The sequence below is a fragment of the Mandrillus leucophaeus genome, unplaced genomic scaffold (genome assembly GCF_000951045.1).
Source record: "Mandrillus leucophaeus isolate KB7577 unplaced genomic scaffold, Mleu.le_1.0 Scaffold147, whole genome shotgun sequence".
In the NCBI taxonomy this organism is placed as follows: Eukaryota; Metazoa; Chordata; class Mammalia; order Primates; family Cercopithecidae; genus Mandrillus; species Mandrillus leucophaeus.
In genome coordinates, this window is record NW_012101443.1 from 545,777 (window position 1) to 567,476 (window position 21,700).

General features: G+C 33.1%; 1 protein-coding gene across 1 annotated transcript in view; it reads left to right on the top strand.

Annotated features, from left to right (window-relative positions):
- ZC3H13 (zinc finger CCCH-type containing 13) overlaps positions 1 to 21,700 on the top strand; it is an 89,200-nt gene that overhangs the window by 4,102 nt on the left and 63,398 nt on the right. Inside the window, exons 2-4 of the mRNA XM_011974641.1 lie at positions 3,111 to 3,236; positions 3,558 to 3,667; positions 6,350 to 6,461. Of these exons, the coding sequence (XP_011830031.1) occupies positions 3,120 to 3,236; positions 3,558 to 3,667; positions 6,350 to 6,461 (339 nt within the window). The 5' untranslated portion in view covers positions 3,111 to 3,119. The remainder of the gene's footprint in view (positions 1 to 3,110; positions 3,237 to 3,557; positions 3,668 to 6,349; positions 6,462 to 21,700) is intronic.

Sequence of the window (21,700 nt, forward strand, 5' to 3'; positions counted from 1 at the left end):
GGTAGGGTGACGGAGGTGAGGAGGTGGATCATTAGTCTTCACTCAAGTCTTTCATAGCAAGTCCAAACCCTTGAAGTCTTCAGAGTTTGTGTTAGGGAGTCTAGGATTGGAGAGAAGCTCTCAGACCAGCAAAGCAGTAGGTCAAGGGAGGAGAGTAGTGCTAAATCAAGCAACAGAGGACAGAGCAGGAAAAGAAACTGTAGAGTTAATACCTGGAACCCTCAAAAAATAAAAAGAAAGGAGATGATAGATGACCAATGTTTTAAGTATACTAAGTACAATAATAAATAGCCTGTTGTCCTAACTGGAAACCATTACCATTGAAATTTTTGAGGAAGACTGTGCTGGGAGTGGAGGCATGTTGGGGGTAGTAGAGATGTTAGGGGCAGAACTAACTCATTTCCAGTGACAGTGGAGGGAAAAATAAAAAATTAATGTTAATGCACTTGAGGCGGTGTGGTGGGATGGTGTGCCTGTTTTTAACTTTAAGGAAATTTTGGAACCTACTCAATTTTGTTTATTAAGAAATGTTTTAAAAATTGAATTAATGGTTGAGGATTACACTTTATATTTGTATATTAATATAGCAATATATAATGAAACTTTATGTTTTTCTGAAACTTCTTATACATTGTGTGATACATTTACTTATTATTGAATCATGCTTGGATATATGTTGTTAAAAAAGTGTTTTTCTCAGTTAATGAAAGCTCTACATTTTCTAGATCTTTCTCAGCTCCACTTCTCTTAGCTTTCAGTTTTTTTATGCTCAGTAAATCAAATAGACATAGGAAATTTTACCAGCTACTCTGTATGTTCACATTTCGACTGAGAATGAGTCTAAGAAAAATTAAATCAAAGATTGTCTTATAATGCTAACACCAGTATGTAGGAATGGTGTGTAGTTCCTTACTTGGAGAACAATTAATATGTAAGTGATTTTGTGTTGCAGCCGATTATTGTTGATGTGATGCTCTCAACTGATTCTTAAATTTATAATTACTGTGACATAATTCTCTTTTTAAAATCATTAAAAATTAATTGCTATTATATCAAAAGAATTATTACATTTTATATTAAGAAGAATATAGATTTTCTAGTTTAAAAACACCATATATTATTTCATATTTTCCTTCCTTGATGCACCACCTTTTATTTATCAAATGTTCTTATTCTTTGGATTCTTTTAAAAATTGAGCTGAAGTACCTCATTGAACTAAACATTGTTTATAATTTTTTATTGCTGTTTCAATTAGGTACTACCACGATTTAATTTCCTTTAAAGTAATATGTCTTTACTTTGAAACCACATTAAAGAACATTTGTGATCTTTATAGAGACTAAATGAAACTTTTTTAGCTACTATGGTTCATTCTAGTAACTTTTGATGATTGATAGGATTTCAACTAATATTTAGTTTGTATAAAGTGGGATATAGTATGGTGTTCTTTTTCCTTTCCCTTGCGAGGCAGTTTCTACCCTCTTCCCACAGTAGTGTATGCTCTGGATTGTATCTTGGTCTAGAATTTAATATTGTTTTCTCATGTCATAATATCATACTATCATTATCTGATACTTGCATCACTAGTTGAATTACCCAATTATGTCATTGGATTAGATTTTTACTATAGGTCAGTTTTTGAATGTGTTATTTACATATATATGTATATATACACATATATAAAAATATATACATATATAAAATACATATACATGTGTAGATATACATATATGAAATACATATACATGTGTATATATACATATATAAAAATATATACATATGTATATATACATATATAAATATATACACATATGTATATATACATATAAAAATATATACATATGTATGCATACATATATACACGTATAAAAATATGTATACATATATACACATATATAAAAATTATACACACGCACATATATATATTTTTCTTGAGACGGAGTCTTGCTCTGTCGCCCAGGTTGGAGTGCAGTGGTGTGATCTTGGCTCACTGCAAGCTCTGCCACCTGGGTTCATGCCATTCTCCTGCCTCAGCCTCCCAACAGGCGCCCACCACCACCATGCCCAGCTAATTTTCTTTTTTTTTTTTTTTTTTTTTTTTTTTTTTTTTTTTTTTTTTTTGTATTTTTAGTAGAGATGGAGTTTCACCGTGTTAGCCACAATGGTCTCAATCTCCTGACCTCATGATCCGCCCATCTTGACCTCCCAAAGTGCTGGGATTACAGGCATGAGCCACTGTGCCTGGACCTTAAAAAATATTTTTATGTTTACATCAAATCTAACAGAGCTTAAACATAACATAAAATGAAAATATTTTTACAATTTGTCTTTTTTCTTATTACTAATAGTGATAAAATAGTCTATTAATTACTTTTAACACCTTTGAATTTTATGTCAGTATAGTATAGATCATAGAAATATCTTGACTTTTTCTAGTTCTACAATCTGTCCTGTTTTGAAAGTTGTTTTTATCAACATTGAGTTTTGTTTTGGTTTGGTTTTGTGTTACTGGAAAATAAATATGCTTGATCAGATTGCTTTGACTTCTGTAAGTCAAAGAAAATACTAAAATATCGTTCATTTTTCTCAACCTGATTTTTGGAACATAACTATTGTCACTTACATTATGAAAAATAATTTCTGCTGTCAAAAATTTCACCCAATTTTTTTTTCCATTTTCTATAACATAACTTTTTCAGTTAACCAGTTGATGGTTAACAACTTTTTCTTAAAGGATAGAGTTACTAAATTTTGAAGCAATTTTTGTAAGTAACTTTTATAAAGTAAACCTTTTGTACTATATCTTCTGAGGTTGATTGTACTATGAAAACTTCACTGTGTGAGATCATATTCATTCACTCCCCAGAAGAGGTGCAATTGTAGCCAACAAATCTCACAGCTGTTATAAATTCACCAGTAAGGCATGCTTTAGAAGATATTATCTCGGTTTACCTGTGACCTCTCCTATGCCTTTTTTTTTTTATCTCCCAAGGAAAATCTCCTGTAATTTTACACTGTTACCTATAGTTTTATCTACTTGTAAGCTGTGGGCTCAGTTATTTAAAACTGAAGAATTTTACAGTTTTGCCTCTTTCTTTTTTGGTTAAAGTAGTACAAAATGTCAAAAATTAGAAGGAAGGTCACAGTGGAAAATACCAAGACCATATCTGATAGCACATCCCGAAGACCCAGTGTATTTGAGAGGCTTGGACCCAGCACTGGCAGTACAGCAGAGGTGAGTTGTCACTAGTATAGTCACAGGGGTTCTCTTAGAATTCTGTTATTGAAATGCTCATTTGTATCATAAAGGTGAACAGGTTGTTTTATTGTAGGAATGTTGGTTCAGTAAATTTTTTAAAGTGTGTTTTATAAAAAAGAGTGAAAAAGGTGATAAGGTTATGGGTTTTTCATATATTTTTCCTGAAGTTTTTATTATTTGGGGAGTAATATATCACAGTTAGCTAGAATTTTAGTAATATTTGTTTTAATTTTGTCCTGCTAGCACTTTTTTTCCAGAAATCAATATGAAATTTACATAGTAATATCTGTCTCTTAGACACAGTGCCGTAACTGGCTGAAGACTGGCAACTGCCTCTATGGAAACACATGTAGATTCGTACACGGCCCTTCACCTCGTGGTAAAGGTTATAGCAGCAATTATAGAAGGTAAACTGAGAACTTTGAATTGTTCATGTACTATTAGAAGATGACTTTTGTAATTTATCTAGTGTAAAAATCTGAAATACAACCATATATTTGGTCAGATTTTCTATATTGGTGGTAGTCTTACCAGTGATCAAAGATTGACAAGATCTTTTTGTTACTATTTTCAAGATTAATAAAATGTTTGCTTTAAAATTAACTTATTTGTTCATTATTTATTTGTTTTGACAATAGATCTTTTTGTAATATGTGTATGGCGTACTTTTTTCCCCCTAATTATGTGTTAAATTGCTGCTTAAGACAGCAGAATTCCATGGTATCTGAATTTCTTTTTAGTGAGGCTATTTTTAACTCTTAAAATAGTAAAATTCAAATAGGGTATAATTTTAGCTGTTTAAGATGTCCTAAATTCAAATTTTGCACAAATTCCGTAGGTTAAAATGCATTTGCCAAATCCCTTATCACAGTATGTTAATGAAAATATGTATTTATATGTGGATAAGTGTACTCCATATTTCAAACATCGTTTTGCCTTTAATAAAGGCTTGGCTAGATTAAACTTGCTTAATAAAGACTTTTTATTTTTCTTTTGGTTCCCTCATGATGATGATTTTAGGGTGTTTAAAGATGTAATATACATAGAGTTTGTCACAGAAACAGTTTTAACTTGATTGGTAAACAAATAATTTACCTAGTTCCAAAATTGGTTATGCTGATTGTTTTGGCTATAGCATAGCAACACTATAAAAACTGAACATTAGCAATTGGAAATTTTTATTTTTTTTTTAGTTGGGTGATTTTTTTGGGGTAGTGTATGGGTAGATTTTGTTTAGGAGAATTTAAAATTCAAACCCTCAACATTAGCCAACTTCCTTTTCACGTAAACATTGTACATTTTAGTTTATTTGTGATTCTGAATACTGTTTTATTTGTATTTAGATTGTCATTTGTCACTTCTGTTAATGTGAGAAAATTAGTGTTTGTAGTATATGTGTGATTAATTGTATATATACATGTAGATACATACCTGGTGAAACTTTCAATAATTTTAATGTTTTGCTTTCATTAATACTGTACTTTTAATACATTTTAAAATGTATCTTTGAATTTTATTAGCTGACTCAGAATTTTTATTTAAGCAATCATTTTGAGAAAAATGGTCAGAGAAATTTGTCTAAAATGGGAAAAAGTAATGTCATTACTAGACTTAGAATAAAGGATATTTATTATAATTTTGCTATTTTGTGTGTGTTTTTCCATCTGATAATTTCTTTAGTATTTGTGCTTTTTTTTTGTCGGGAGGAAAAACATAGTTCATAATGTGAGTCAAAGATGAGAAGAAAAGCAGTGTATTTTACAAAATGCTTATTTATATGTTTATATTACACGACTTTTAAGTAATTCATTGAGAATTCGCTGTGTGTGGAACATTCACTCTGATGGGTGCTGTTTAGGATAGAAACAAGTTCATACTAAACTGTTTCATTATATAAAGGAAACCGGGGCACATAGGATTTACATGTACATTATAATTATAATTTAGAGCACTTAAGTACTGGTTCTTAATAAGAGATTCCAGTTTCAAGTTTAGCTTTAACTATTAAAACATTTAATATAAATCTATTAAATATGCATGTAAACATCAATGAGATCCTTTAAAGTGAATTAACTCAAATTATTTCTTTACTAACCTTATGATTTGTATTCATATAATCAAGGAATTGATTTGATTGCTCAATGACTGCTTGAAATAGATGTGAATATTTATGTGATTTGTTTATATCTTTTTTATATATAGTACTTTTTGGTAGTCAAAGAGGAACAGAGCATTCCTTAACTTCTTTTGCCCTCTTTTAAAGGTGTTCTAGAAATAGTCTTTCAAGGCAATGTGTTTTCCATCTCTCCTTTGTTTTTTCCCCACTGATAGTAAAAATAATTGCATAGCCATATACTGTCAGATTTATAGTATAAATAATAAAGCCTTACCACTGTTGAGTATAAATATGTATTTTTCCTTTAGTTAAAAAATTTACAGCAGAATATGAAAATCACTGTTGTAAAATTGCTTTGAATCCTTTATTCTGAAATAATTTAAAATTTAAGAAAAATTATAAAGCTCCTATATTTGCTTTGATTCTTAAAGTACATAAATTATTTTCTCAGTTGTTGATGTTACATCCAACCACATGCATGTATATACAAGTAACTTATTTCTTGTAATACTTATTATGTCTTTCATGTATAGATGATAACGCTGCTACCTGTAGATTAATTTTGCAACTTTGTAGTTTAAAACATTGTGTTACTACTATATTTTGCTCCTACATGTGACTAATATATTTATATGATTAACAGGTAAACAAGTCAAGCTATTAGTTCCTTTTTATCAGTTCACATATAATTTCTTATTCACATCACCAGTACCTGCCACTTCATGGAATTTAACATATAAATTTTAATGTTATTGGGAGAAAAACTATAAGTGTTGCCCATGTTTTGCATATTAATATTTAAGGTGAAATTATTTTTCAGAAATTTAGGAGTCAAGGTCAGTTAGAAAAAGTGTATTGAGATTTGTGAGGTTATTTCTGTAAATACATTCTTATAAAATGTTATTAATATATAAATATAGATTTCTGTTGTTTTGTTTTGTTTTTTGTTTTGTTTCTCTGTTTTGGTTCAAAGGTCACCAGAAAGACCTACAGGGGATCTTAGAGAAAGAATGAAGAACAAGCGCCAAGACGTGGACGCTGAGCCCCAGAAACGAAATACAGAGGAGTCATCCTCACCTGTTAGGGTAGGATTGAATTTCCCAAAACCAAGTTAAACTTCAGTAGTAATTTGTTAATTTAAGTTTCATTTTAAATATTGTGTGCTAAATATATGGTAAATGTGTAATATGGCATTACAATGTTCTATATGGATAATGTAATTTAGAGGGGAAGAGTCCCCTGGGAAAACTGTGATTGGTTCAGTTCTTTATGGTAGTTAAGATAAAAGGGATTATTTGGCAGAACTCAAGCTGAACTTAGTAGGGATGTTGTACCTTGATGAGGATCATGAGTATCTTTAAGTTTCCGGAATTCAGCCAGCTATCACATCTGCTCCAAGAAAGGTTGAAGTGGCTTGCAGTAGAACGCTTACACAAATTAAAACAATGAAAGCAAAACACGTGGGGTTAACAAACTGCACTAGAAAGTTGAGATAAAAGAAAGCAAATATGACCACAAATTTTAGCTGTGAATTTGTTGGTAGTGAAGCCAAGGTAAATAAAATTTATAATGTAGTTCATTGAGTAAAAGAAAACAATTGTTTGTCAGGAATGGAAATCTTTCCCAGAGCTAATTGTTTTCTAGAAATTTATCATACCATATTTCACATACCATACAGTTCACTCATTAAAAGTGTACTCCTCAGTGGTTTTTAGTATATTATTAGAGTTGTGAAACCATCACCATAGTCAATTTTAGAATATTTTCATTGCTCCATAAAGAAATGCCAAACTTTTCAGCAGACGCCCTCCTAGCCACCAGCCCTAGGCAACTGCTAAATCCTCTTTCTCTTTCTAGAGATTTGCCTATATATTTCATATAAATGGAATAATAAAATGTGATCTTTTGTGACTAGCTTTTTTCACTTAGCATAGTTTTTCAAGGTTCATGAAACAGTATGGGATGCATCAGTATTTTGTTCCTGATTTTTGTCAGATAATATTACATTGTATTAATAATATCACATTTTGTTTATCCACTTGTCAGTGATGGATATTTGGGCTTTTTCTACTTTTTGACTCTTGTGTATAATGCTGCTGTGAACATTTATGTACAAGTTCTTGTATGGAAATGTTTTTATTTCTATTGGGTTTATATTGAAGGGTGAAATTGCCGAGTTCTACAGTAACTCTGTGTTTAACCTTTTAAGGAACTGCCAGACTAAGTGGCTGTATCATTTCACATTTTTGACAGCATATGAAAGTTCTAGTTTCTGCACATCATCATCAACACTTTTGTTATCTAACTTTTTGATTATAGCCATCTTGGTGGGTGTGAAATGATAATCTAATTGTGGTTTTTATTTGCATTTTGGATTCTAATTATGTTGAGCATCTTTTTGTGTACTTATTGGCTGTTTGTATATTTTCTTTGGAGATCCTTTTCCCATTTTAAAAATTGGGTTGTCTTTTTATTATAGAGTTATAAGTGCTCTCTTTATTTTGGATACAAGTCCCTTATCGTGTATATAACTTGCAAATCTTTTCTCCCATTCTGTATGTTGGCATCACATTCTTGGTGGTGTCCTTTAAAACATATACATTTTTAATTTGATGAAATCTGACTTACCTGTTTTTGTTTTTATTGTTATTGTTGCTTGTTTGTGCTTTTGATATCATCTAAGAAACTATTTTTTAGTCCAGGGTCACAAAGATTTACATCTATGTTTTCTTTGAAGCGTATTATGGTTTTAGCTCTTATATTTAAGTCTTTGATACATTTTGAGCTAATTTTTATTTATGACGTGGTAAAGGTTCAGCCTTATTCTTTTGCATGTGGATATCCAATCGTCCTCTATTATAGTCTTTTTATGAAAGTTACTGAACTGTATAAGCAACAACTTCCTTGATCACTTAAGGTATGTAGAAGCTTTCTGCGGCTGTTTTTGACCCATGATAAAAAAGCCCTGACAGTATTATAATTTGTGAAACTTATTTCTTATAATATAGTTTTAAGTATTTAGTTTTCTAATGTCTAATGTGATACAGTGATACAATCTTAAAAATCTTAAGTAGTTCTCAGCTGGAGGTTTTTATCAAAATTCCTTTTTTAGGGAAGATCTTTTTCAAAATACATATGCCAGTATTCCACTCCTAATCTACTGAATCAGAATTTCTGGGTTGGGGACTAAGCATGTGTATTACATTTTGAAATAACCTATTGATTCAGAGTAAGAGATGCCTCAGTGGTCTGCTGGTAAATGTACAGCTACTGTGAAAAAAAGAAAGCCATGGTTTCTTGGGTTTGCCAGTTCTTTTATGTAAATACTCCCACCATGGTGAGTTTCAAGTTTTCAAAGACATCACTGACAGATGCATAGTTGGGAAGAGATGCTAAGTGACATTATATACAGTGTTCCCATTATGTATATTACAAACACACAAAATGTAAATAACCTCAGGAGTGAATTTACCATGAGTTCTGAGTAATTATTACTTTTGTTTTTAATACAGTTTATTTGTTTAATCATGGCTGTGTTTAACAGTGACTTCCAGAATTCCTAAAAATTTAAATCAGCTCTTATGAGTCAGTACAGACTGACTCTAGCATACTGCTAGATGAATTGTTATTAGTATAAGGAGCAAACATCTGGAATGCATATTTACAGCATATTACTTTAGGAATTGTTAAACTCTTCTTGTCTCCGTGTCTGTAAAATGGAAATGCTGGCTGTCAGTGTTGCTGTGAAGAAAATACATGTAAATGATTTACTATTCCTTGATGACATGTGCATAATAAATGGTATATACTGGTATTGAAATGGCGCTTAGCATTTTCTAATATAAATTGTCTTTAGGCTCGTATACAAGATGAACGTCAGCCTTGGAGATGTAGGTTGTTGACAGATAACTGAATGTAAGGGTGGTGTTTATCATAAAGGTTTTTATGTTCATCAAATAAAGTTAGTACAGTAAAGTTGGCATTTTGTTAAGAAATTTAAAGCCTGAATCTTGCTTTCCCTAGATGAGAAAGCCCTCAAAGGCACTGAGCATCGTGTATACTGAAGGGATAGAGTTATAAGTTTCAACAGTGATCAGGTTTTAGGTAATACGCTATCTAAACTTAAACAGAACTGTTAATAAACTAGGACACCAGGGTATTAATTATTATTTATTATTATTCTTTGAGACAGAGTCTTACCCTGTCTCCCAAACTGGAGTGCAATGGTGTGATCTCTGCTCACTGCAACCTCTGCCTCCTGGGTTCAAGTGATTCTCCTGCCTCACCCTCCCAAGTAGCTGAGATTACAGGTGTGCACCACCATGCCTAGCTAATTTTTTGTATCTTTAGTAGAGACGGGGTTTCACCATGTTGGCTAGTCTGCTCTCGAACTCCTGACGTTGTGATCCACCCGTCTTGGCCTCCCAAAGTGCTGGGATTACAGGCATGAGCCACCGTGCCCAGCTGGTATTATTTTTAGTGTTATATATGACAGGTAACAGATACTGATCATTTTTATTGTGCATTCCTGCTGCAACACGTGACTGTTGATCTTCATGTAATGAATTTCTGTAGGAAGATCAGGCCTATGTTAGGTAAGGGCAACTGTGGAATAGATTACATAGGCATAGCGAAGATAGAATGGGTGTGATTTTCAGCAAATTAGCTGTAATTCCTCCTCTTCTCTGTCACTGATGTCAACTCCAATGTGTCTGAATTATGAGGTTGATAACTCCTGATCTTGTAGTGAGACAGATTCATAAATGGATAACTTGTAATTCTGTAGCATGTGATAGTATGTCAGAAAGATATGAGCAAATGCACAATGGAGAGAGTAAATAATTACCTGGAGAACCAGGGAACGCTTCAGGCAAAATGACACTTGGACTGGTGTTGAAGGAATAGATGGGGTGTCAGAGGGGAGGGAAGAAGAGAAAACCAACACAAGAAATGTAAGGAGTTTTAAAGGACTAATGTGTTTGAGAAACTTGTGAAGCTGTGTGCCTAGGTTATAAAAATGATAACATGTGGATGTGAGATGAAGGCTGAAGTAGATTAGGACCAGATTATCAGTGGTCTTGTGTGCCAAACTCACAGTTTAGCAATAGAGAAAAGAGACTTACATGCTGAGATCTGTTTTGCTCACCAGTTTACCTCCAGACCCTGGAACTAGTAACTTCACTTATTGAATTAATGGAAAGTGGTTCTGATATGCAGCCGTGATTGAGAACCCCCACTGATCTAAGGTCTGTGCTGTGTCAAATGTGGGTAGTTTGAATTGAAGTGTGCTATAAATATAAAATACATAGTGAATTTCAGAGACTTAGTATGAAAAAAAAGTAAAATATCTCAAATTTTAAAATGTTGATTTTATGTTGAGAGGACAATAATTTTGGATATGCTGGGTTAAATAATGTTATCAATATTTTAATTTTACCTTTATCTTTTTTCTTTTTAATGTTACAACAAGGAATTGTAAAATTACTTAAGTGCTTGCATCATGTTTCTATTGGAAAGGGCTGGTCTAGGTGATATGAATCAGACTTAATACAGTGGAACCACTGGAACTGAAAAGTGAGAGGCTTATTTGAGGTAGTCAGTAGCAAATAGTTGCATTTAATCAGTAGAGATTTTCAGATTAAAATGGAATTGTATTTTCATTTTGTATGACAGAAACTTGTTATTTTATGGAATTTGAGCACAAAAGATAAATTAGCTTTGAAAGCAAAATTAGACCCCTAAATATAGTCAGGAAGAATATTCAAGCATTTATTGATGACGGAGACATAAAGGTGTTGTAGAGCGTCCTTATCTCTTAATAGAAGCTTTGTGACTGCATTCAAGAAAGAATTAGATAATTCGCCATCGTGGGAAGATACCTAGTTTAGGAGTTAGAGATGCCCTTGAGTATTGCTTACGTAAGTCTTACGTCAGAGCAAGTGGGCAAGAGCAGTGGTCTGTTTATTTTTCTTTATTGATCTCTGTTTTTATTTTCATTTTTTTAATGTGGTAAAATACACATAAAATTTACTATTTTAACAATTTTTTGATGCACAGTTTATTGACATTAAGTGCATTTACACTGTTATGCAAACGATACCACCATTCATTTCCAGAACTTTTTCAGGATCTTTGTTTTTAAAGTGTTAAGTTTTTTGTTGTTATTTATTCGTCCTCATATACAATATTAAAACAATTGGGATAGCTGGGTGTAGTGGCTTACGCCTGTAATCCTAGCACTTTGGGAGGCTGAGGCGGGCAGATCACTTGAGGCCAGGAGTTTGAGACCAGACCGGCCAACATGGCAAAACCCCGTCTCTACTAAAAATGCAAAAATTAGCCAGGTGTGGTGGCGCATGCCTGTAATCCCAGCTACTCAGGAGGCTGAGGCAGGAGAATTACTTGAGCCTGGAAGGCGGAGGTTGCAGTGAGCTGAGAATCACGCTAGCCTGGATCACAGAGTAAGACTCTGTTTCAGAAAAACAAAACAAAACAAAAATGATAATTGGAATAATATTTTAACTGATGTTAATTTTCTAAATGTTAATTATTTTAACTGGTTAAATACTTTTTCTTAACCTGCTATTTTAATAACTTTCTGGTTCCTGAAAAAGCTGTTTTTAGAGGTTTTTTTTTTTTCTTTTCCACCTCGCGGTTTTTCTTTTGAGACTTCACAATGTTGTTCTCTTTCCCTTGTCCACTGTTTTTTCAAAGGACCATTTCTGTCATTTGTTTACGTTTCCTACCCCACCCCAACCTAATTGCTTACCTTCAAACAGAAGATTTAGACTTGATACTTATCCTGAATTTATTTAAGATGACTACACTCAAATTACTTTTTTAGATCTCAGTCTATAGGTGGATCTCAAGTCGATTATCCAACTTTAAACCTATTCCAGGTGTCTTATACTGAATTGAAAATGTAATTTTCTAGTATGAAGTTTACTGTCTCTTGAAACTGTGCCTTCTAGAATGTCCATGCAATTATTAGTTTTGTTTCACAGTTGCTTCCTCAGTTCTCTTACTGCCCCCCGATATCCCCTACCTTGTTCTTTTTTTTTTTTTTCTTGACACAGGGTCTTGCTCTCCTTCCTGAGCTAAAGTGCAGTGATGCAAACATGATTCACTGAAGCCTCCACCTCCCAGGCTCAAACAATCGTCCTTCCTCAGCCTCCAAAAATGTTGGGATTACAGTCGTGAGCCACTGCACTTGGCCTTACCTTGTTCTTTTTCTACCTCTTGATATTTCTGGCTAGATGAGAAAAAAAAATGGCACTGACTGTAGGGGAGGGGATAGTACTATAGCTGTTATAATTAGCAGGACTCCTGCAGTGGAGGACTTTTAAGTTAGAAGGCCTTAACATTGTTACTAACTATATCTTGAGTAAGTCTCTTGACTTTGTCTTTTAACTTGTAGGATAGATGTACCTGCCCCAGTTTATCACAAGTTATGGTGAGAACCAAGTGAAGAAGTACATATGAAATTCTTTGGAAATAATAAAACATTGTTTAAATGCAGAATAGAAATAGTAGAAAGTCACCAAAGTAAAAATTCAGGAAGCTGATCGCTGTAGGGGTAAATAGATCAAATGAGTGTTGTTTGTTTGTTTCAAAAGAAAAGGCTTAGAAGGATAAGAGTATAAATAGAGAGATAGTATATCTACCACCTGGTAGAAATTCGGTAATGAATATATAGTATGGAGATAATTATGGTGATTTTCCAACATAGCTATATATTTTCATTTTATATGGAAAAAACTTTTAAGTTTTAGCCTAGTATGATATGCAAATGTATTCTTTGATAGCTTTAAGAGTTGTTCCAGTTGCTGTTCCTTGACGTAAAACAACCATTTATTATGTGCTCAAATTCTGTCAGGAATTCAGAAAGGGCACAGCAGGGAAGTCTTTTCTGTTGATCTCAGCTAACGTACTGGAAGCACTGTAAGGTTTATTCACTCACCTGTCTGGCAGTCGATGCTGGCTGTCACTAGAGGCCTCTGTTTGTCTCTGTGTGGTCTCTTCACTTGGGCTTCCTCATGGCCTGATGACTGAATTCCAAGGATGGGTATTCTGAGACACATGCACACTGCCACACACAGCAAGGGAATGAGCATGTGCTTGTGCCCTGGTTTCTTTTATTGTAGAATGGTATTAGTAACCAAACCTGGGCATTAGCTGTGTTTGTGCTACTGGGGTATTGTTTCTTTTAGAACCTCTCAGCTAGCAGAGCAAATAAATATATGCGTGTATACTAACTGGTATATATAAATATTTCTAGTGACCATCTGTAACTGTATTAAGCTAACCATGAGTTTTTACTGATTTCTCTAACTATAATCCATTTCCACTATTAGTATTTTTATGCCCAGATGCCCCTTCCTTAGCTTGTGGGTGATCTTTGTATTGGATCCAGAGCCTTTTTTTTTCAATTTACTTTATTGAAATATAATTTTCAAACATTGAAATGCACCCATTTGAAGTATACAGTTTGAGTCTTGACAGATGTGCCACCTGTGTAACTACCACCACAATCAAGATACAGAACATACCTGTCAACCCAAAACATATCTTCATGCCTTTCTGTAGTCAGTCCCCTCCCAAACTCACTCCTGATAACCTCTGATCTGTCACTGTAATGAAATCATATATATTCCCATGTCTTGATTCTTTCAGCATAGTACTTCTCAGATTCAGCCACGTTGTTGCATATGTCAGTAGTTCATTCCTTTTATTGCTGATTCATGTTCTATTAGATGGATATATCAAAATTTGTTTAGCCATTCACCAGTGGATAGACATTTGGGTGGTTTCTAGTTTTCAGCTATTATGAATAAAGCTGCTCCAGCTATTATGAATAAAGCTGCTGTCAACATGTGTATATATGTTTTTGTGTGGATAAGTTTTCTTTTGGTAAATATCTAGGGGTAGAACTGTGTCTTATATGTATTTTTAACTTTATAAGAAACTGCTGAACAGTTTTCTGAAGTGGTTGTTCCATTTTGCATCTCCACTTCACTGAATAAGTTTCTCTCTGTGTTCTTACCAACACTTGGCATTGTTGGTCTTTTTCATGTTAGCCATTCTAGTGGGTATATAGTAGTTTTAATTTTCATTTCTTGATGGTTAGTGATGTTGAACATCTTTTCATATGTTTATTGGCTCTTTTTTATCTTATGTATATCTTGTATTGGCTATTTATTTATTAACATCTTTTGCTTATAAATTAGGCTCTTAGTCTTATTACCAATTTGTAATATTCTGTATACCAATCCTTTGTGAGATATATGTATTGCAAATACATTTCCCCAGTGTGCAGCCTGCCTTTTTGTTTTCTTTGTGGTGTCTTTCAAAATGTCTTTCAACTTGAATGAAGTCCAGTTATATCCTATGTTGTTTTGCCACCACTTTAGTAATCCTCTGTAGTTTCTTTGTTTCTATGAAGATCATGTATTCCCAGCACATTGTGTATTTCATACTGTATATGCGGAATCAGCCATTTTCCTCAAAAAACTTGGTTCCTTTTACTGAGAGTATTTGTAAGGTTTTACCACTAGATTAGTCATTGTCTTTGGGGCTTTTCTTTAGGTATATCTAGGAAATTCATATAGATCTTCTCTTTAAAAACAAACAGACATGAATTCAAATAATTCAGATTTGGACTGCAGGACTTTTACTTAACTTTGATTTTATTAGTTGTATGTTTTTTCTCTTCTGCTGAAAATTCTGGTCCCTGTTGACATTATTCATTTGCTTGACCTTACATTACATTTAGTAGCTTCAGAATAACAACTGTATTGTTGTTAATAGTGTTATTACTGAGCTCAACTTAAGGTTTCTAGGTAGTTCTTAAGATATATCCTATTAGGATAATGTTGTTAAATCTGTCTATTAGGAATATATAGTCAAATTAGTATATTTTAAGTTACTTGAAATGGTCTTCTCTATGTGGTTAAACCGCCAAATTGGTATTTAGTTGGATTAACTGAAATAATCAGAAAATTAAAAGTAATTTTGAAGTTTTTAGATTTCTTTTTTCTTTCATTTTTTAATTATATAAAACGTTTACATGATTTCAAAGCTAAATTTACAAAACAGTTTTATATTCAGAAAAGTCTAACTTCTGTCCTATGATTACTGTACCCTTTTCCCTATGGGTAACCACATTTATGAGTTTTTGGATAATTCTGCTGTTTTAAAACACACATATAATATATATATATTTAATATTTACATTTATATATGCACACACAAATTAGTATATATAATCATCTTTTTTCTGTTTCTTAGATAAAAGGTAGCATTACTATATACATTTTTCTTCACCTTGCTTTTTTAACACTGTACCAGAGATCATTCTATGGCAGTATGTAAAGCTATATCTTAAGCTTTTTCTTAGTTACGTAGTATTTCATTGTGTGATTGTATGGTACATTATTCAGCCAGTCTTCTATTAGTGGAGATTTTAGGTTATTTCAGTCTTGCCACTAAAAGTAGAGCTACAGGGAATATATGCAATTATTATTTTGTATTTTTGTGTCTGTGTCTTAAGGAAATATAAATCTCCAGAAATGAGATTGCTGTATCAAAGGGTAAATGCCTGTATAATCTTACAACATAATGGCATTTACGTTGTTGCCAGCAGCACACAGAGCCAACTGACTTCATCTTTGCTTTGTTAGTATGTGTTTTCAAACTTGTCTTTTTGTCAATTTCATAGAAAAAGTGTTATTTCATTATAGTTTTAATTATGTTTCTCTTATGAGTGAGATTGGGCATCTTCATGTATTTACAGGTAATTTACTGTATCCCCTGCCCATTTTCTCTCTCTCTTTTTTTTTTTCTTCTCTGTTTTAAAAATTCTGTATTTTAGGGAAAACCTTTTACTTAAGATATCGAGTACAGGTAATTTTATTTGTCACTTTTCTGTTTTTTTTTTTTTTTTTTTAAACCACTATGTTTTATAACAGTTTTAGGATCACAGCAAAAGTTAATGGTAAATACAGAGATTTCCCGTAACTCTTTCTCCCCCAGCATATGCAGAACTTGCACCACTATCAGTGTCTCACACCAGTGGTGCATTGTTGCGATCAGTGACCTTACGTGGACACATTATTATTACTCATAGTCCATAGTGTAAAGTGTGGCTATTCTGTTTATTTGTCCATTGACCTACCAAAGGACATATTGGTTGTTTCCAAGTTTTGGCAATTATGAATACAGCTGCTATAAATATCTCTGTGTACCTTTTTGTGTGGACATATGTTTTCAACTTCTTTGGGTAAATAGGAGTGTAATTAATGGATTGTATGATAAGAATATGTTTAGTTTTGTAAAAAACTGCCAACTGTCTTCTAAAGTGGCTATATCATTTTGTATTTCCACCAGCAATGAATGAGAGTTTCTGTTGCTCCACATCCTGCCAGCATTTATTGTTGTCAGTGAATTGAATTTTGACTATTCAGATAGGTGCGTAGTGGTATCTCTTTGTGGTTTTACTTTGTATTTCCCTGTTAGATAAGCTGTTGAGCGTCTTTTCATATACTTATTTGCCATCTGTATATCTTCGGTGAGATTGTTCAGGTCTTTTGCCCATTTTTAAAAATCAGGTTGTTTTCTTATTATTCAGTTTTAAGAGTTCTTTGTATGTTTTTGATAACAGTCCTTATTTAATAAGTCTTCTGTGCTGAGACCAGCTCTGTCGGGGAGACCCTAACCCAGCAGCACTAGAGGAATTAAAGACACACACAAAAATATAGAGGTGTGAAGTGGGAAATCAGGGGTCTCACAGCCTTCAGAGCTGAGAGCCCTCAACAGGTATTGACCCACATGTTTATTAACAGCAAGCCAGTCATTAGCATTGTTTCTGTACATATTAAATTAAGTGAAAATATCCCTTTTGGGGAACGAAGGGAAGGGCTGAATTAAAGGAATAGGTTGGGTAGTTAACTGCAGCAGGAGCATGTCCTTAAGGTACAGATCGCTCCTGCTATTGTTTGTGGCTTAAGAATGCCTTTAAGCAGTTTTCTGCCCTGGGCTGACCAGGTGTTCCTTGCCCTCATTCCCCTGAACCCACAACCTTCCAGCGTGGGCATTATGGCCATCATGAACATGTCACAGTGCTGCAGAGATTTTGTTTATGACCAGTTTCGGGGCCAGCTGATGTCCAGATTTTGGGGGGCTTCTCCCAACACTTCTGAGCTTATTTTACCCAGTCTATGGTTTGTCTTATACTTTTGATGGTTTTTTTTTTTTTTTAAATAGAGTAGAAGCTTTTAATTTTAATGAAGTCCAGTTATCAGTTATTTCTTTCATGGATTATAGTTTGATGATGTGTCTAAGATGTCACTGCCATACCCAAGGTCATCTAGATAGTCTCTTATGTCACTTTCTAGGAGCTTTATTGTTTTTTGTCTTACATTAAGATCTAGGATCCATTTTAAGTTAATTTTTGTGAAGGCTGTAAGGTCTATGTCTAGATTCTTTTTGCATTTGGTTGTCCAATTGTTTCAGCACTGTTTGTTGAAAAGACTATCCTTTTTTCATTGAATTGGTTTGTCTTCTTTGTTAAGTATCAGTTGATTATATTTGTGGGAGCCTATTTCTGGGCTCTTATTATTTTCCACTGATCTGTTTTGTCAGTTCTTTGCACATTCCACACTGTCTTGATTGCTATAGCTTTATAGGAAGTCTTGAAGTCAGGTGGTGTCAGTCTCATGACTTTGTTCTTCAGTATTGTGTTGGCTATTCTGGGTCTCCATATAGAATCAGTATGTCAGTACCTACAAAATAACTTGCTGGGGTTTTTTGGTGAGGATTACGTTTAATCTATTGATTTGGGAAGAACTGACATCTTGACAGATATGTAGTCTTCTGTCCAAGAGCATGGAATAACTCTTCATTTATTTAGTTATTTGATTTCTTTAATCAATTTTGTAATTTTCCTCATGTATGTCTTATACATATTTTGCTAGATTTATCCTTAAGTATTTCATTTTTTTGTATACTGATGAAGATGGTATTGTGTTCTAATTTTAAATTCCACTTACTGTTGTATATAGGAAAGTGATTGGGTTTAAATCAGAACTTTGAGTTTAAAACAAAACTTTGGGTTTTATGTATATTAGCCTTGTATTCTGCAACCTGAACTAATCTATTTGTCAGTTCTTTTGCCTGTCCCGCACTGTCTTGATTGCTATTGCTTTATAGGAAGTCTTAAAGTTCTTGAACTTTATAGGAAGATCTTGAAAAAAGAATTAATTCCTGAAGTTCTTTTGTTAGTTCTTTCAGAATTTCAACGTAGATAATCATGTCTTCTGCAGACACTTTTGGTCTTCATTCTTAATAATCTGTATTATTTTTATTTCCTTTTCTTGTTTTACTGCATTAGATGAAAGCAGATGTTGTATGATTTCTTTTAAATTTGTTAAGTGTGTTTTATGGCCCAGAATGTGATCTGTCTTGGTGAATGATCTGTATGAGCTTGAGAAATTTCAGTTTGATGAAAAGGAATAGTGAGAGGGTACATCCTTGCCTTGTTTCTCATGTTAGCAGGAAAACTTCTAATTTTTCGCCATTAGGTGTGATGCTAGCTGTAGGCTTTTTTGTAGATGATCAAGTTGAGGAAATTTGCCTCTGTTTCTAATTTACCAAGAGTTTTTATTATGTCTGAGTGTTGAACTTTATCAAATGCTTTTCCTCTAGCTGCTGATATAATCATGTGAGTTTTCTTTGTTAGTCTCTTGATGTGGTGGGTTACATTAATTGATTTTTGAATGTTGAACCAGCCTTGCATACCAAGGATAAATTCTTCTTGGTTGTGGTACATACATTGTGGGATTTGATTTGCTAACTTTTTATTAAGTTTGACTTTTAAAATTATATCTAATTTGCATAACATGTTTTGATACAAATATACGTAGTGAAATGATTCCTTCAGTTAAGCAGATTTCCATATCCATCATTTTATATAGTTACTTTTTAATTTGCTAATATTTTTGATAAGGATTTTTTCTGTTATTCATGACAGATATTGGTCTTTAGTTTTTTTGTAATGTCTTTGTCTGGTTTCAGAATTAGGATAATGCTGACCTCATAGAATGAGTTAAGAAGTAGTCCATCTCTTCTATCTCTGAAGAGATTATAGAGGATTGGTATAATTTCTTCCAGAAATATTTGGTAGACTTTACCTGTAAACTATCTGGTGCTTTCTGTTTTGAAAGGTTATTAATTATTGATTCAATTTTTAAAATAGATATATACCTACTTAAATTGCTTGCTTCTGCTTGTGTGAGTTTTGGCACCCTGTATTTTTCAAGAATTGGCGCATTTCATCTAGGTTGTCAAGTTTGTAGTCATGCGTTATTCGTAGTATTCCTTTATCATGTTTTTCATGTTCATGGGATTTGTAGTGAGATCCCTTCCTTTGTTTCTCTTATTGATAATTTATGTCTTTCTTTTTTTCTTAATTAGCCTGGTTAGAAGCTAATTAATTTTATTGATCTTTTCAAAGAAAACAGCATTTGGTTTTGCTAATTTTTCTGTATTGAATTTCTGTTTTCGATTTCATTGACTTTTTTCATTATAATTTTTAAGTTTATTTTCTTCTGCTTACTTTGGGTTTAATTTGTTCTTGTTTTCTGAAGTGGAAGCTTAAAGTAATGATTTTTGGTTGTCTTTTCTAATATATGCATTCAATGCTATAAACATCTATCTCTTTGGGTACAGTGTTCACTGCATCCAATAAATTGTCGTAAGTTATGTTTTTATTTTCGTTTAGCTTAAAATACTTTAAAATTTTTTTGCAATTTATTCTTTGACCAATGTGTTTATTAAAATTGTGTTGTTGAAGCATTTGGGGATTTTCGTAATCTTTCTGTTACGGATTTCTAGTTTAATTTCATTGTGGCTGAAAGCAGACTTTGTATGATTTCTTTTAAATTTGTTAAGTGTGTTTTATGGCCCAGAATGTGATCTGTCTTGGTGAATGATCTGTATGAGCTTGAGAAGAATGTGTATTTTGCTGTTGTTAGATAAAGCCATCTATAATCAATTATATCAAGTTTGTTGATGGTGCTGTTGAGTTCAACTATGTTTTTACTGACTTCCTGTTAAATCTTTCCATTTATGATGGAAGGGTATTAAATCCTCAACCATAATAGTGAATTTCTCTTTGCAGTTTTATCAGTTTTTGCCTCAGGTATTTTGATGCTTTGATGGTAGGGTCATAGACATAAGAATTGTTATGTGTTTTTGGAGAATGGACCTCTGTATCATTGTGCAGTGCTCCTTTTTGTCTCTGATAACTTACCTTGCTCTAGAGTCTACACTGTCTGAAATTAATATATCTACTCCTACTCTTTTTTGATTAGTGTTAGCATAGTATACCTTTCTTCATTCCTTTACTTTTAATCTATTAATATATGTGTTTATATGTGGGTTTCTTGTAGACAACATACCATTGGGTCTTGTTTTTTCATCCACTCTGAGAATATCTGTGTTTTAATTGGTATGATGTTTAAAGTGATTGTTGATGTAGTTGAAGTAATATCTACAAGATTTGTTACTGTTTTCTCTTCATTGCCATTGTTCTTTGTTCCTGTTTTTGTTCTCACTTGTTTTGTGCCTTTTTTGGTTAAAAATTTGTGATTTTAATTGAGCATTTATGTGATTCTTCCTTCATTCTTTTTTAGCATATCAATTATACTTATTTTTTTCTACTTTTTTTGGTGGTTACCCTAGAGTTTACAATGGACATTTACAGCTAATTCAGGTCTGCTTTGAAACAGCACTATACTACTTCATCTGTAGTACAGATAATAACAAAATATTCCCAGTTCTTTACTCTGGGATATTTTAAGTGCATTTAGATTTTCTGCTCTTTAAAGGATTGGTAAAATTCCCCTGCGAAACCCACTGGGTGTGGTACTGTTTTATGAAGGAGTTCTTTAACTGACTTTATTTTTTCTTTGAAAAATGATGTAGACTTTTGATTCTGTTAAAGTCAGTTTTGGCAAATAGTATTTTTCTAGAAATTTTATCCGGTTTTTTTCTAAGTTTTCAAACTTGTTTGCATAGAGTTATGTAAAGAAATCTTATCAGACACAGTATCTCACCGGGCACAGTGGCTCATGCCTGTAATCCCAGTATTTTGGGAGGCCAAGGCAGGCAGATTGCTTGAGCTCAGGAATTCAAGATCAGCCTGGGCAACATGGCAAAATCCCATCCCTACAGAACATACAGAAATTAGCCGGGTGTAATGGTGTGTGCCTGTAGTCCCAGCTAGCTGGGAGGCTGAGGTGAGAGGATGGCTTGAGCCCAGGAAGCA